Source organism: Aquarana catesbeiana, linkage group LG07, assembly GCF_042186555.1.
Source record: "Aquarana catesbeiana isolate 2022-GZ linkage group LG07, ASM4218655v1, whole genome shotgun sequence".
NCBI classification, from domain to species: domain Eukaryota; kingdom Metazoa; phylum Chordata; class Amphibia; order Anura; family Ranidae; genus Aquarana; species Aquarana catesbeiana.
In genome coordinates, this window is record NC_133330.1 from 287,698,107 (window position 1) to 287,716,001 (window position 17,895).

At 43.7% G+C, this 17,895-nt stretch overlaps 1 protein-coding gene across 1 annotated transcript in view; it reads right to left on the minus strand.

Annotated features, from left to right (window-relative positions):
- Positions 1–4,467: 4,467 nt before the first annotated feature.
- CIMAP2 (ciliary microtubule associated protein 2) overlaps positions 4,468–17,895 on the minus strand; it is a 37,098-nt gene continuing 23,670 nt past the window's right edge. The window contains exons 9-10 of the mRNA XM_073593457.1: positions 9,002–9,132; positions 4,468–4,659 (exon numbers count right to left, since the gene is read on the minus strand). Coding sequence (XP_073449558.1) covers positions 4,572–4,659; positions 9,002–9,132 — 219 coding nt within the window. The 3' untranslated portion in view covers positions 4,468–4,571. The remainder of the gene's footprint in view (positions 4,660–9,001; positions 9,133–17,895) is intronic.

Sequence of the window (17,895 nt, forward strand, 5' to 3'; positions counted from 1 at the left end):
GGTACAACACCACATAGGACTTGTCTTGGTTAGAGCCCTTTCACACTGACAGCGTGGCTGCAATAGCGGTAAAGCGCCGCTAGTTCTAGCGGCGATTTACCGTTGTATTAAAGGCTCTTTTCAGCCGATAGCGGGGCAATTTTGATCCCCCGATAGCGGCCGAATAAAGGGTTAAAAGTGCCTGCAAAGCGCCGCTGCCCATTGATTTCAATGAGCAGGAGCGCTTTAGGAGCAGTGTATTCACTGCTCCTAAAGCGCCCCAAAGATGCTGCTTGCAGGACTTTTTTTAACGTCCTGCCAGCGCAGCGCCCCAGTGTGAAAGCACTCGGGCTCTCACACTGGGGCTGCAGATGAGGCATTTTTCAGGCACTATTTTTAGCGCTAATACGCCTGAAAAATGCCTCCGGTGTGAAAGGGGTCTTAATGCGCCAATTTTAACACTACAAAGACGTACTTCCCTTTCTTAATTCCTCCCACTATATGTTCTAGATTGAATTAAAGTGAAGGTCCACCCTGAAAAAAATATTGCACAAAAAATACCTAAAAAAAATGGAGGAAAAGAAAAAAAAAAATTTTTTTACTTACATGAAATGGCTGTTGCTAGGCAGCTAATCTGCCTCTTCCTACGCCACAGTGATCTTCAGTCTTCTGCTCCCCACATCGTCTTCTGGAGAATGGGGCGCGGTGTGTTATGGGAACTGTGTGTGTCCCACAACACATCGCGTCCCATTCACAAAGCGTCGCGCCGCTCGTGCGTGCGCAGTAGGAAACTGGCAGTGAAGCTGCAAGGCTCCATTGCCTGTTTCCCTTACTTAGGATGGCGGTGCTGGGACCCGAGAGCCGAGGGACGAGTCAGCCTCGGGCGGCCGACATCGCGGGCACCCAGGACAGGTAAGTACTTATTTAAAGTCAGCAACTACAGTGTTTGTAGCTGCTGACTTTTACATTTTTTTTTTTCAAGGACAGAATCCCGCTTTAAGAATACAAAGTAATACAAACAAATGTTGGAGCACAGAGTTCATCAAAGACTGCTCAAACCAGCTGCTGACGAACCCTGCACTCCAACAATTATTTACTTCAAATACCGCATACTTTGTATTCCTAATTCAGTCCAGTAAATATTATCTCCCATTTCCAAGGCCTGATGAAGAGGGCGATGTCTGGCCCCTGAAATGCCTTGACAACAATTTTTATTTTGAACTTCTAGTACAGGGGTCTCCAAGCTTTTCAAACAAAGGGCCAGGAGTCGTGCCCCATCATTGGTATTTGTGGGAGTAATAGCGCCCCATTGTTGGTGTCAGTGGGAGCAATAATGCCTCATATCATTAGGAGGAATAGTGCCCCAAGGGCCAGATAAAGGCTAGCAAAGGGCCGCAGTTTGGAGACCCCTGTTCTAGTGGAATAAATATATATATGGATGATTAAATACTAGTGTCACTCTTAAATTTCAGATCTACTTAGTTACAAACCAAGGAAACTGAAGACTTCCAGCCCAGAATCCAGATCCCTAAATACAATATATAAATAAGATATCCCTAGTGCTACTCCTCCATTTTTCCCAAATCAGTTTTATGACTGATTACCTTTTGGGCTCTTTTAAATAAGCAATAATGCTTACCGCCCTCTGAAAAGCGATCTGCGGTAGATAGCTTTTTTTAGAGGGTGGCAGAGCAGCATGTGGCAGGTGCTCAGGAGGCGCTGCTGCCACCTTCTGGCACATCTTTTCTTTTTTTTTTTATAAATTGCCAAACAACAAGTTTACATTGACTGCACCGCAACTGCCACCTATCAAACTGTGCAGCCCGAGTTTAAATTGCTGTGGCAATAATTAAGGCTGTTAGAATTCTGATGGGATTTCTTGTGAAAAAAAAAAACAATTCTGGTGGGTGACCAGGGGCAGTTAAGCCTCGTACACACGCTTAGATTTTCGGAAGACAGATCGTCCGTTTTTTGTGGCATGCTAGTGTCATGTCGAAAGTGAAGAGGTTACTCACAATATGAAAATTCACGGACGACAGAATACGTCAGAAGTGACATCATGTGTTGAATAGTTTTGTATGTATTCTTTTGTTTCTGAGCATGTGTAGTCTTGCGCTTACGATTTTTTTCGTACGAAAACCATACTAATAAAACGAAAATCAGATGTTGAGTTCACATCCGACAAAAATTTTATAGTCTGCACATCCAGCTTTTGTCTGAAGAAAAAGCGAAATCGGCTGTCGAAAGCACCGTACTAACGATCCGAAAATCGTCAGACAGCTCGTCGTACGAATTTTTCCATCCGATTTTTCTATTGTGTGTACGGGCCTTTAGACTACGGCTCAGCTGCCTATTTATAACACCACCAGTGTGAAAGAGCCCCTAACCACTTGCTTACTGGGCACTTAAACCCCCCTCCTATCCAGACAAATTTTCAGCTTTCAGCGCTGACGCACTTTGAATGACAATTGCGTGGTCATGCAACACTGTACCCATATGAAATTTTTATCATTTTTTCACCACAAATAGAGCTTTCTTTTGGTGGTATTTGATCACCTCTGCAGTTTTTACTTTTTGTTAAAAAAATGTAAAAAACTGAATTAAAAAAAAAAAAAAAATGTTTTAATTTTTTTATATTTTGTTATAAAAAATTTTAACAGGTAATTTTTCTCCTTCATTGATGTACGCTGATGAGGCGGCAGTGATGGGCACTGATAGGCGGCAGTGATGGTCACTGATCAGTTACACTGATAGGCAGCACTGCTAGGTGGCACTGTTAGGCACTACTGGTGGGCATTGATAGCTGGCACTTGTGGGCATTGATAGGTGGCACTTGTGCGCATTGATAGGTGGCACTTGTGGGCACTGTTAGGTGGCACTGTGGGCAGTGTTAGGTGGCACTATTAGGTGGCACTGATGAGGCAGATGTGCCTCTTCCACTTCAGGACCGATGTACCTTACATCTGAGCCGGTGACCAGCTTTTTTTTCTACTCACGCTGTCAGCGTGAGTAGAAAAAAAAAACGATTACCGATCTTTTGTTTACATCATGTGATCAGCTGTCATTGGCTGACAGCTGATCACATGGTAAGGGGCCGGGACCGGCCCCTTCCTTAGATCGGTGATCACCCGAGTCTCAGTGACTCGGTGATCACAGCGCGCTCGGCGCGCGCCCTGCACGGCGCGCGCAGAGCGCGTGCACAGGGGAGGCCGTCATATGACGGCCTCCCGGGAATTCAGGTCCGCGCTGTGGCCGTCATTCGGCCATAGCACGGATGCCAAGTGGTTAAAGCTCAACTCCAACCCAAACTAACATTTTCTCAAAAGCGGACCTTCAGTCATTTTTTTAACTTTCCATCTATTAAATCTTTTGCCCTTGTAGTTTTAACTTTGGATAGTAAAACATTTTTTTTCTGCAATAAATCCCTTATACAGCCCATTTCCTGTCTCTTGTCTGGTCATTAGCCTAGACTTATGACATCATGCACAGCTCTCTCTCTCTCACTCTTGAGAACTTGCCAGGAAGGGGGGGGGGGTCATAAGAGGGCCAATGGGAGCTGCAGAGCTGGAGGTGTGTCTCTGTGTAAATCCAGGAAGTGAACAGGCAGCAGCTTCAGCTGCCCACAGTTAAAATGGATACAACCAGACTCAGTGGAGGGAGATTTCTGCAGCATATTTGGCAAGTACAGAATCACAGTATATATATAATAATATGCAAAGTGGTTGGAGGGAAGCTGCACAATGGTAAAAATGTTTTTATTCCAAATTATGTGAGCAGACTGCAGTTCCTCTTTAATTTGTACACTGTGTTTCCACGAAAATAAGCCCGGGTCTTATATTAATTTTGCCAACAAAAGACACAGTAGGGCTTATTTTCGGGGTAGATCTTACCATGTAATGTGCTGTCTTCTCTTCCCCTCTCCCTCCCTGCCTGACAGGAATCCCCAGTGTAAACTGAGTTAAAATGTTTGTAAAATCCTATAATCCACTCTATTACAGTAGTATATAATGTACAATGTGTTTGTTTCTGTAATATAATTGTGCCAAATACCTTTGTTATAGCGCCGCTCTGTGCTTCTGTGACCCTCCGGAGCTCTCTTCCCCGCAATTATATTACAGAAACACACACATCTTACATTATATACTACTGTAATAGAGTAGGATTTTACAAGCATTTTAAACTAGGGCTTATTTTCGGGGTAGGGCTTATATTGCAGCCTTCCTGGAAAATAACGCTAGGTCTTATTTTCGGGGTAGGTCTTATTTTCGGGGAAACACGGTAGTAGGGATAATCCATTGGAAAATGCGCTGCCATCTTGTGGCAGTTAGGTAGAACTGTGAATTCTAGCAAGGAGATTTCTCCACTAGTTTCCAAGAGATATATGAAGCTAATAGGTAACTCTAGATTTGTACCAACATATATGACTGGCAGCCAAGTTATATAAACTGTGGTAGGGATTTTCATTTAGCATAGAATTAAAATACTACATTTCTAGATATAAATTTATTTAACATTCCTAACATTGCACATTTTCTGATCTTATCTGATTGCTTTTCAAACACCACAATGGATCACTAGTGATTTCTGGTCCTTTATGCTGTAGAAGGTGGAGCTGTGGGATCAGTAGATGCTAACGATCTCCCAACAGCTGACGAGGTGTGGGATTTTTGAATGCGCTCTCTAGAAATACAAAACACAAACGGTAATGATACATTGGATTTACAAATATACAGAATACAGTATATATCTTTTACAGGAGCATCACTCAACCATGTGTTGGCTTTTTAATATTCAAATTCAAACCCAAGCCAAGGCAGAATAAAATGATTGTAAATGATCACCTTGTAAAACAACCCATTCCGTTTAAAATAGAAACGAAAGGCAAAACATTAAATTAAAAAAAATGAAATACCTTTTTTTCCCTTTTTTATAAGTGATCACATTCTCTCTGTTCTTAGCTGTGTAAAAGCTGGGGGGAGGAGAAGCAGCAGTACACTGAGCTTCCCAGTGAATGGCTGTGGGGGGGGGGGGGTGTCAGGACAAGTCTGACAATTGGAGGAGAGCAGGCTGAGTTCCCAGCATAGCTAGAGAACTGACCACGCTGTGTTCTCCTGCTTGGTGTGGTCAGTTTTTAATAAGAAAGCAAAGGGGCTGGCAGGAACACCAGGGGATTTCACACAGAGGAACAATACAAAGTGAAAAGGATACTTTCTTATACAAGTACATGGTACAACAGGCACATATCAGGGATATAAAATGTTGGGGTAACAAACACTTTAAAAACAAAATAGTTGCTGCGAGAAATATCTTAGTAGTGCTTAGTAGTTTGAGAAGCAGCAAGGAGGCTGCAGTGGGTGTTCCTGCACCTCTAGGGGGCGTAACCCAGGATCATTGGAGCAAAAGGGAATGTGGGTGGACAGGTGCAGTACAAAATGCCTGGATAGTAAATTGAGACATAGAGCAGATAGGCTTTGTTCCCCTAATGCATCTCATGGCTTTATTTTTTGGCTTATAGAGTGTACCTTAGAGTGTATCTAAAGCCAAAACACATAAATGTAATAAATTGCAGCTTATTAGTCCTTAGATGTGGTGCATTAGTTTTCTTTTTTTTCATTATGCTCACCTGGCAATCTTGTGAATAATAGTATATAATACTCTTCCTTTTCCTGGGTGACAATGCTCACCCACTCTGTATCTGTGGAAGGAGACATGGTTGCCACCCAGGCTGGACTATGAACATAACATGGAAGATAGGGGAGATAATCACTGTTTTTATTGGCGTATAACACGCACTTTTTCACCCTGAAAATTGAGTGCAAATAGCGTGTGCGTGTTATATGCCGATACTTTCATTTTAGCTGCCTTGGAGGGGACAGGGAGGGGGGCGGGACGAGCGCCGTCAGATTACATACAGTGAGAATCGCCTGTTTACTTGGCGGCCTCTGTAATAGGAAGTCCCGTCTCCTGGGCCGCCATTGGACCACTGTTCTGTCTATCATAGGAGATTCTCACTGTATGTAATCTGTCGGCATTCGTCCCGCCCCCCTCCCTGTCCCCTCTAGGCTGCAGATGGGCACCGATCAGGCTGCACTAATGGCAATGGTGAGGCTGCTGCATTGATGGCAATGGTGAGGCTGCATTGATGTTGACTGATGCGGCTGCATTGATGTGGACTGATGAGGCTGCATTGATGTGGACTGATGAGGCTGCATTGATGGCACTTGTGAGGCTGCAGATGGGCATTGATGAGGCTGCATTGATGGCAATGGTGAGGCTGCAGATAGGCAATGACCCTTATTTTGCTTCAAAGTTCCTTATTTAAAATTGAAGTTTTTTTCCTGAAACTTGCCTATTAAAATGAATGTACGTGTTATACGCCGATAAATACGGTAGTTTACAGAAGGAAGATAAGATTTAACGAAAATATGGAAAGGTTTCTTCACAGATAGAATACTTTCACACTGGGGCAGGCGCCGGTGGTAAAGCTGCGCTATTTTTAGCGCCACTTTAACGTCGTTTTAGCGGCGCTATTTGGCTGCTAGCAGGGCAGTTTTAACCCTCGCTAGCGGCTACAGCGCTCCAAAGATGCGGCTTGCAGGACTTTTTTTTACCGTCCTGCAAGCACACCGCTCCAGTGTGAAAGCACTTGGGCTTTCACATTGGAGACACAGGTGAGGCGCTTTACAGGCGCTATTTTTAGCGCTGTAGTGCCTGTAAAGTGCCTCGGTGTGAAATTAGCCTAAGGCCCCTTTCACACTGGGGCGGTGCGGGCGCCGGCGGTAAAACGGCGCTATTTTTAGAGCCGCTTTGGCGTCGTTTTAGCTGTGTTATTAGGCCGCTAGCGGGGCGGTTTAAACCCCTGCTAGCGGCCGAAAAAGGGTTAAAACCACCACAAAGCGCCGCTGCAGCAGCACTATGCCGGCGGTATAGCCGCACTGCCCCACTGATTTCAATGGGCAGGAGCGGTGAAGGAGTGGTATATACACCGCTCCTTCACCGCTCCTTCACCGCTCCAAAGATGCTGTTGCAGGACTTTTTTCAGCATCCTTTTAGTGCACCGCTCCAGTGTGAAAGCACTCGGGAGCTTTTACATTGGAGAGACTGCAGCAGCTGTTTCAGGGCGCTTTTTAGCGCTGTAGCGCCTGCAAAGAGCCCCAGTGTGAAAGGGGTCTTAGAGCTGTACAAATGTGGAATAGACTCCCTCCAGAGGTGGTTCTGGCCAGCTCAGTAGATTGCTTTAAAAAAGGCCTGGATTCATTCCTAAATGTACATAATATAACTGGGTACTAACATTTATAGGTAAAGTTGATCCAGGAAAAATTTGATTGCCTCTCTGGGATCAGAAAGGAATTTTTTACTCCTGCTCGAGCAAATTGGATCATGCTTTATTCTGGTCTTTTTTTTGCCTTCCTCTGGATCAACTGTGGGTATAGGATTGTATATATAGGATTGTATAATCCAACCCCCCCCCCTTCTATTGGTTGAACTGGATGGACTGGACTGTCTTTTTTCAACCAGACTAACTATGTTACTATGTAATTGTGCTTTCAGGTCAGCTCACATGAAGTGACAAGGGCACTGTGTTTCCGGAGCTGTCGGCAGCGGCGGAGGCGATCGGATGTTACCCTTGCTGGGTATGGAGACGAGTGAGCGGAAGATGGCCCCCACCCATCTCCATAACATTGCAGGGCGGAAGAGATGTCAAAATTTCACTTCCACCCATAGCTCTTAAAGGGCCATTTTTTTTTTATTATTTTTTTTAAATGACAAAATTTTATTTTATTTTTTTTTTTGCATTTTAGTGTAAATATGAGATCTGAGGTCTTTTTGACCCCAGATCTCATATTTTAAGAGGTCCTGTCATGCGTTTTTTCTATTACAAGGGATGTTTACATTCCTTGTAATAGGAAAAAAGTGACACAATTTTTTTTAAAACAGTGTAAAAATAAAAAAATAAAAAGGTAAAATAAATTTAAAAAAAAATGTAAACGCACCCCGTCCCGCCGAGCTTGCGTGCAGAAGCGAACGCATACGTGAGTAGCGCCTGCATATGAAAATGGTGTTCAAACCACACATGTGAGGTATCGCCGCGATCGGTAGAGCGAGAACAATGATTCTAGCCCTAGACCTCCTCTGTAACTCAAAACATGCAACCTGTAGAATTTTTTAAACGTTGCCTATGGAGATTTTTTAAGGGTAAAAGTTTGTCCACGAGCGGGCACAATTTTGAAGCGTGACATGTTGGGTATCAATTTACTCGGCGTAACATTATCTTTCACAATATAAACAAAAAATTGGCCTAACTTTACTGTTTTTAATTAAAAAAAGTGTATTTTTTCCCAAAAAAAGTGTGCTTATCAGACCGCTGCGCAAACACGGTGTGACAGAAAGTATTGCAACAACCGCCATTTTATTCTCTAGGGTGTTAGATTTTTTTTTTTTTTATGTTTGGGGGTTCTAAGTAATTTTCTAGCAAAAAAACTGTTTTTAACTTGTAAACAACACATCTCAAAAAGAGGCACGGTCCTTAATTGGTTAAGGATTTAGAGAAGATCTGTAAAGAAGAGTGGACCAAAATCCCTCCTGAGATGTGTGCAAACCTGGTAAACTACTACAAGAAACGTCTTACCTCTGTGCTTGCTAACAAGAGTTTCACCACCAAGTACTAAGCCATATTTTGCTTGGGGATCAAATATTTATTTTACTCACTGAACTGCAACTTAATTTATAACATTTGTATCGTATTTTGTTCTGGATTTTTGATTGATTTTCTGTCTCTATCATTTAAAACCTATGATAAAAATGATAGACCCTTCATTTCTTTGTAAGTGGGCAGACTTACAAAATTTGCAGGGGAACAAATAATTATTTTCCATCCCTGTACCATCAGAGGTCTAGTGAAGTCCATGCCTCGAGGGGATATGGTGGGTGGTCATAATGTTATGGCTGACCAGTGTATATGATGAATCATGAGACTGATGACTGGTGACTGATGAACCAAATAATAGCCACTGATACGTACTGAAAAACTTTGTCCCTCTGTGGATTGGACAAATAACGTCCTGTTTTAGAAAGAAAGGAGGTTCGGTAAGTTGTTGCTGTCTTGCCTCTCAGTGGTTTGTTGATATCATATCGGCCAACTCCAACTGGGTTCTGAAATTAAGAGCAAGAAGTATACAGATTATCAGATAAATTAGTAAAACGTTAAACGAGAAGATAAGGACAGAAAGTTTATTTTAAAGTATTTTCGTACAGTGACCCTTCCAGGGTGGAAGAATTGCAGAAAGCATCCCAAGATATATTATACTCAGTGGCGTCTCCAGCTTTCATATTTAGGGGGGGCACATGGGGGGACAGGGACAAAAGTAGGGGGGCAACTATAAAACAAGAGCTATATGTCACCAGCATAGCAAGAAAATATAAGGTTCCAAAGCAGTGGGAGAACTATCAGGGTTGCAAAGGTTGTCTTGCCACCGGGCCCTGGTGTTCTGCCACTGTGGGGTTCCCCAGCCTCTTCTTGCTGCCCTGCCCCTGCTATTGACAGCACTGGTCTGGCATCTCTTGGAATTTACAGGCTGGATCTCCTGTCCTAAGGATGGGAGAAATCAGTCTGTTTTTTCAGTAACTGAGAGTCCTGTCCTTCCTGCAACTCGCTCTTCTCCCTGCCAATGAGGATGCAGGGGAAGGAGCAGATCGGGCGGCCCTGGTTGTGGGAGGGCTTGCATTAAGCAGTGTCAGCGAGCAGAGAAAAGGGAGAGTAATCACCCACACGAGCTGACTGGGGACGCTCTCCCTCTTAGACGTTGCTTTTTTGGGGGGGGGCACATGGTGGGGCACAGCATAATGTTGGGGGGGGTCAGGGCCCCCTCTGCCCCCCCCCAGGAACGCCATTGATTATACTCCCCTCTCCAGGGTCTTCCAGGTGTGTCATATGCTGGTGCCCCCCACTGTGCACCATTTTTCCTTTCTTTGACCTACATCACTGCTGTCTCTTGTAGTGACACGGGGGTCAGAGGACTGAACCACAGCATGTGGCAGGGGACTCAGGCATCTGACACTCCCAGAAATATCAAATGCCGAAGAGACGTATGGAGGTTGCAGCCCTGAAACAGAAGGAAGGTAGGAGGGACAGGCCACTAAAGATGGAGTTGAATATATTATCTCTTCTACTGCATGATGCTTTCTCCCTCCTAGATAAATGGAGTACTGCAATGCACTGGATGGACGTCTATGGTCTGCCAGTGGTCATAGTGGACATCTATGGTCTGCCAGTGAGCTCTGAGCTAATGTAGAAGCAGTCAGTCAATAAACAAATCTATTGCAGATAAAGTATTGTGCGTAGCTGGCTTACTGAAAGACGATGTGAGCAAAGCTAGCATGCTTGCCTACCAGAAGCTGCATTATTACTTAAAGGCCTATTTTTTTTTTTAAATTGCCGTGCAAATGTCTCAAGTATTCTCTCAACTGTGACAAATGATTCCAAATTTTGCCCAATAAGTTCACTTCCTAAAATTGTCGGCTCCATTTAGTGGCCATAATGCAGTGTTTTCCTAATTGAGGTATTTTAGGGGAATACTGCATTATGGCCACTAGGTGGAGCTGGTGATCACAGAATATAAATGTATTAGGCAGACAAAGAGGTTGATTTACTAAAGGAAAATACAGTGGAACCTCGGATTACGAGCATAATTCGTTCCAGAAGAATGCTCGTAATCCAAAGTACTCGCATATCAAAGCGAGTTTCTCCATTGAAGTCAATGGAAACGAAAATAATTAGTTCCACATTGACTTCAATGACATGCAATCCCGCATGTGGCCAGAGGTGGGGGGGCGCCGGAGAGCCTCTGAAATGGCCCGAAAGGCCCGAGGACACCTCGTCTGACCTCAGCAAACCTCAGAAAGACTCCGTTCCCGAGGTTTGCAGAGGACAGCCAAGCTGTCCTCAGGCCTTTCCGTGCATTTCCGAACGGCGCCAATCGGCTGCGATCGGCGCCGCTTGGCTCCGGCGCCCCCCCACCTCAGACCAAACGCGGTACTGCACACGCTTTGGCCTGAATCATGCTCGTTTTGCGAGACAACACTCGCAAACCAAGTTACGATTTTTAAAAATACAGTGCTCGTATTGCGAAACGCTCGTTAACCATGTTACTCGCAATCCGAGGTTCCACTGTACACTGTACACTACAAATGCAGTTGCTCTAGATCTGAGGGTAAGCTCTTAAATGAATGAAAGCTCTGCTGATTTCTATCATTCAATCATGCGCAAGCAAAAATGCTGTTTTTTTTTTTTTTCATTTTCCTTGCATGTTCCCCTAAAATCTAGAGCAACTGCACTTGCAGTGCACAGACGATTTGCCTTTAGTAAATCAACCCTATAACTTCAATGTGTAATGTTGTAGAAAATGTCTAAAATTCCTTATCACAATTTCATTTTTAATCTTAATTTGTTTTTTATTCAACATTCACATTTTTGCTTGCTTGCTATAGCATACTTCAATTATTGAATGACATAAAGAGAATTGTAGTTGCTTCATATAGTGATTCTGTTTGGCTGCATTCACTCAATCTTGCTGATCAACAATTGCAGGATCACGCACTGGGGGTTATTTACTAACTCGACAGTGCAACTTTACTCGACGGTGCAAACTCTGGTGCAGCTCTGCATTTAAACCAATCAGCTTCCAGGTTTTATTGCCAAAGTTTAATTGAACAAGCTGAAGTTAGAAGCTGATTGGCTACCATGCACATCTGCACCAGATTCTGAGTGCTCCAGGTTTAGTAAATTTGCCCCACTGTTTTTAATCAGTCAGGCCTGACCAATAGGCTTGCATGTTGAGTAGAAAACTGAAAGGATGGCTACAGATGGACAGAGGACTCCCAAGAACCACAGGAGACATCTGCCTGTCCTTTGTCAGTAGCACAGAGACCTGTCCTTAGCAACTGAGCACCTCGTTGTATTATAATTTTACATAAAGCTATAAAATTTAAGTGATCAATATTGAATACTTTTTAGGGATAAGCTGGCCATACAGGTTCATGTTTTTAAATGTACCATACATTCGATTTTCATTGTAGGAATATCAAAGCCAGAAAAAAGATATATAGGGAAAGATTTTTTTTCCATTGCCAATAAAGGCAGCAAATTTTTATTCCCATTTTATTAAGGTCGGGGTCGGCAACCCGTCGATTGTGATCTACCAATGGATCATAGGCAGGTGATAGGTAGATCGCGATCACGTCCCAACCTCCCCCACTAGCATTGCAACACAAAGAAGTGGGCTCTCCAGCAGGGAAGCTGTCAAAGCCGACAGCCAATCCGAGGGAGCTGAGACATTCTCCGCCCACAACACACCTTTGCTCTAACTGCAGCCCTAAGAAGCTCACACGTGGGGTGAACTGAGTGAAGTTGCCTTCAACTGATGGTAATCACATAAACAAGACTGTGTGCCTGGATTTTTCTCTATCTGGACACACATTGATCATCACAGCTCCCTCTGTTTGGACTGCAGTATGGAGATCTGTATAAACAAATGTTTAAAGTGGTGGTCAGTGGACAGATAGCTTGCATTCACATCCCTGCCCTACAGATCCTGAAGTGCTCCTCCCCCACAGAGCAGTAGAGATGCTCAGGGAAGCGAAGAACTCAGGCTTGTTTGCTTCCTGACCTCTCAAGCCGGTGTCTTGCCGAGAAAGTTCCCTTGGCGGATAAGTTCCCCCCTGTACTGCGCAGGCGGAGCGCCTGTGCAGTACGAACTACTATCAGCCGCCGGAGATAGCCGAAGGACAAAATCTACAATCAGCTGTACACGGCGCCTACGCCCTGGGTCCAGGTTCCTTCCCCACCATCCAAGTGGACCTAGAGGGGGAATAAAAAAGAGCCGAGCGAAGCGTGGCGAGCCCGCGAGGGGCCCTCTTACAGGCGCCGTGTACAGCTGATTTTCCCCTATTCATCTTCGGCTATTTCCGCCGGATCCTACTGCGCAGGCGCAGCGCCTGCGCAGTAGAGGGGGGTCCTTATCCGCTGAGCGGAACTTTCTCGGCAGAACACCGGCAAGCTGTCAAAGCCAATCCTAGGTGGCAGAGAGGAGGACGCCCTGCAGCACATCCATTGCATTTGTGCGGCTTCAAAATGGGGAATGCCACCGTCATCAATGATATACTGACAGTTTTAATAGCTTTCAGGCAGGATAGCTTGGGCAGGTTCGGCTCTTGTCTGAACAAGCTTAAGCTCATCCCCAGAGTGTAGTGTGCTGATGTCCACCGACCCACCTCTCGAATCCATCCAAGGCACTTGTGGGTGACATCATGCGGGATGAATGAGGAGGGCTGGCGGAGATCAGTGCGCCTTGTTGACACGCGGCTCCACATCACCTCAGCTCCCGGGACAGACAACCCTTCGGTTGCTGGCTCTATAGCTGCCACATCTCATTGCACTGACTCCAGGTAAGTATTCAGGGCGGGCTAATTTGCCTTTCCCTGATATGTAGATAAAGAAGGGGCCAAGGGGGTACCACATCCATATGAAATTGCTAATGAGAAAGGGGGAACGTTGGAGCAGACTTCATAGGTACCAGAAAAGGAATACAAAATATTATTAGAAAAATAATTAATTTATTATACAAAGATATAAACAATTGACAATATAACATTAAAAACAAATAGCGTTGGCTTCCAATAAAATAAGCCACACATAGTATGTATATTGCTCCCTATTGCTGCTTGAATATGGCAGGTCGACGTTTCGCTTTCGCTTCCTCAGGACCTATATGCCTGACACCAAGCAGAGGGATTCTGCATAAGAAAGGAGAAATATTCATATTTAAAATATGGACAATGGGTACAGATATACATATCAAAAGGTGAGATGTCCCAGAAAGACATAAGTGATGCAAAGAGGAAACCACTCACTTAGAACAGCATAACTCTCATACGCATGACATGCCCCACGCCTTCCCCAGGTGCCTGGATGGTACCAAGAATCACAAGGATGCCCAGAGGGGTCAATCAAAAATCTATAGAATATAAAAATATGCATACTCTAAATAATCCAAAAACCTTGGGATGGAATAAGAAAAAAAAATAATAACGATAATAAGTAGCCCTAAATTCAGCAAATACTTACTTGGCTATGGAGATGTAAAAGTTTCATTATCCAGCCTAGCGGGGGTGTGTGTACCAGCCTGGACTCTAGGTGAAAGGACAGTGGCTGTGGGCTAAAATGAAAAAAAGCCGTCAGAAGTGTAGACAGCTAAAGAACCCCAGTAAGGTCTATCATTAAATAATGAACAGAGGTTACCGCAAAAGAGAATGATGAGGCCTCAGAACATAAGCAGAAAAAAATATCTCCATAGGACACAGAATGTGACCATCTATAAAGAAATATGACACAGTTTAAGATCTCCAACAGGACAAAAGCGTAATATATTAGTAGGGATATGCCTTAATATAGACTCACCAGAGGTCTCCTGGTTAGTATATTCCAGGGCCCTGTGCTGATAAGGCACAAACACTCATTAAGAAAATAGCCTACAGCTCGAGATAGAGAATCTAAAAAGACCAGATATCTAGTGTCAGTTCCACAATGACAGTCTATTACTGAAACATAAGTAATGAACAGAAGAAGATCCTAAGCAACAATGCAAGATTAATTTCACAAACCTGTCACAAGGAGTCCAGCAGAGTTACACCGCTATAGTAGGCAACAGTAGCAATGAGCTTTATATAGTACCTTAAGGCCCCTTTCACACTGGGGTGGTTCGCAGGCGCTATTGCGCTAAAAATAGCGCCTGGAAACTGACCCGAAACAGCCGCTGCTGTGTCTCCAGTGTGAAAGCCCAGAGGGCTTTCACACTGGAGCGGTGCGCTGGCAGGACGGGAAAAAAAGTCCTGCTAACAGCATCTTCGGAGCGGTGAAGGAGGCAGCGCGGCTATACCGCCGGCAAAGCGCCTCTACAGAGGCGCTTTGCGGTGATTTTTAACCCTTTCTCGGCCGCTAGCGGGGGGTAAAACCATCCCGCTAGCGGCCGAATACCGCCGCTAAAACAATGGTAAAGCGCCGCTAATAATAGCAGCGCTTTACCACCGACGCACCGCACGCCCTAGTGTGAAAGGGGCCTAAGAGCAGGCCAAACAGCTCTCCAGCAATTATTGCTGACAGCTGGATGGACGCTACCAAAGTGATCATCAGCAGGGGGAAGACAGAGACAGGACACCAAAGAGTAGAAGTGTCATATTCCCATTAGGAACAAATAAAAACTGCTCCACTGACTATCTCAGATACACAGCCAGGCCACACTAGTGTCAGTATCACCTGCAATGAAAAGAGGGGACGAGAAGTGCATTCCAACGGCTCTTCCGCATGCGCACTATGGTGCTCGCATCAGCGCAGTCTATCCACAATATCAGGACTGAATTGTGGAAGTGTACATCTGCACACTAGCATGTAATAGATACTTAGAAGCGTAATAGCTTGCTACATAGCCAAACAGTGTACTGCTGAAAAGATAAGAACGTAAATGTTCCTACCATACATTCAAACTGAAGGGAAGTAATATATTGGAAATATTAGTGATTAATCTACTTTGTCTTCCCCCTGCTGGTGATTATTTTTCATTGCAGATGATATTGGCATTAGTATCTGAGATAGCCAGTGGAGCAAATTCGGAAGTGATGTCAAGTGTTGTAATGCATTTGTATTGCATTTTCGAACGATAGCAGTACCGATTAAGCAAAAATCGTACGATCTGGCATCGTACGAAAAAAATTTCCGTGCATGTCCGATAGAATAATATCGGATGAACCGTCCTGATCGGCTCTCGAAAGCTCTGTACCAACCATCCGATTATCGTACGATCGATTAGAATGTGGCATTTTTTGTATGATTTTCGGATCGTGTGTACGGGACATTAAGGTACTATGTAAAGCTCATTGCTACTGTTGCCTACTATAGCGGTGTAACTCTGCTGGACTCCTTGTGACAGGTTTGTGAAATTAATCTTGCATTGTTCCTTAGGATCCTCTTCATTACTTATATTTCAGTAATAGACTGTCATTGTGGAACTGACACTAGATATCTGGTCTTTTTAGATTATCTGGAGCTACGGGCTATTTTCCTAATGAGTGTTTGTGCCTTATCAGCACAGGGCCCTGGAATATACTAACCAGGAGACCTCTGGTGAGTCTATATTAAGGCATATCCCTACTAATATATTACGCTTTTGTCCTGTTGGAGATCTTAAACTGTGTCATATTTCTTTATAGATGGTCACATTCTGTGTCCTATGGAGATATTTTTTTCTGCTTATGTTCTGAGGCCTCATCATTCTCTTTTGCGGTAACCTCTGTTCATTATTTAATGATAGACCTTACTGAGGTTCTTTAGCTGTCTACACTTCTGACGGCTTTTTTTCATTTTAGCCCACAGCCACTGTCCTTTCACCTAGAGTCCAGGCTGGTACACACACACACACCCGCTAGGCTGGATAATGAAACTTTTACATCTCCATAGCCAAGTAAGTATTTGCTGAATTTAGGGCTACTTATTATCATTATTTTTTTTTTTCTTAATCCATCCCAAGGTTTTTGGATTCTTGGTACCATCCAGGCACCCGGGGAAGGCGTGGGGCATGTCATGCGTATGAGAGTTATGCTGTTCTAAGTGAGTGGTTTCCTCTATGCATCACTTATGTCTTTCTGGGACATCTACCTTTTAATATGTATATCTGTACCCATTGTCCATATTTGAAATATGATTATTTCTCCTTTCTTATGCAGAATCCCTCTGCTTGGTGTCAGGCATATAGGTCCTGAGGAAGCGAAAGCGAAACGTCGACCTGCCATATTCAAGCGGCAATAGGGAGCAATATACATACTATGTGTGGCTTATTTTATTGGAAGCCAACGCTATTTGTTTTTAATGTTATATTGTCAATTGTTTATATCTTTGTATAATAAATTAATTATTTTTCTAATAATATTTTGTATTCCTTTTCTGGTACCTATAAAGTGCACTAGACTATCAATCCAGATTATCATCTATCATTCCCTCCACAAGTGCTGCCTAGATGACATATGTACATATATGAATGAATTGTATGTATCCATCAATTATTTCAGACCACTACGTGGTGCCAAAAAAAAAAAAAAAATATATATATATATATATATATATATATATATATATATATATATATATCCTTATATCCTTGATGTACATGCCACATGTGGATATATATGAAATTATATATCTATATTTTTAATGTGGTCTCTATTACTGAAATGTTATTTATACCTTTATATATCTTTTCATGATCAATAAATATGTACCTTTATCAATTTACCTTCACAATGTCAATAGCCTCATTTAAACTCCCAACTTTCCCGCTTTATCTACATGAGATCAGTGCACCAGAACAAGTAGATCTGTCACAGCAGCTTCCCGTGCCTCTCTGTATCAGGAAACCACTTCTGTACCCTCCTGACAGGAAGTGTGCACACCTGCCCCCCCCCCCCCCCCCATATCAGGCTCTCCTGACCTACTTGTACTTTGCCCCCCTGACCCCTTGTACACTGCTCTGCTGAACCCCCATTCTCTGCCCTGCTGACCCCCTGTCCTCTACCCCTGTACACTGCCCTGCATACTACAGGCCAGTACTCAGAACATATAGCCAGGCTAGCACTGGGACCAGCTAGGCCTCAAACTAGTCAAGCAAGTCAGCCTGCAGTTCCAGTTGTTCTGCATTCATGATAGACTCCCCGCATCAGGCTTGTGAAGGGTGATCAATTACAGACATAAAATGTTGAATGCCGAGTTTCTCGCTGAAAATGTTAAGGTGGGCTGAGTTTAAAATGTTTACAGTGACATTTGTTTTATTATATTTTTCTAAGTTCTCTTCGTGCCATCCTTACTGTTGATTG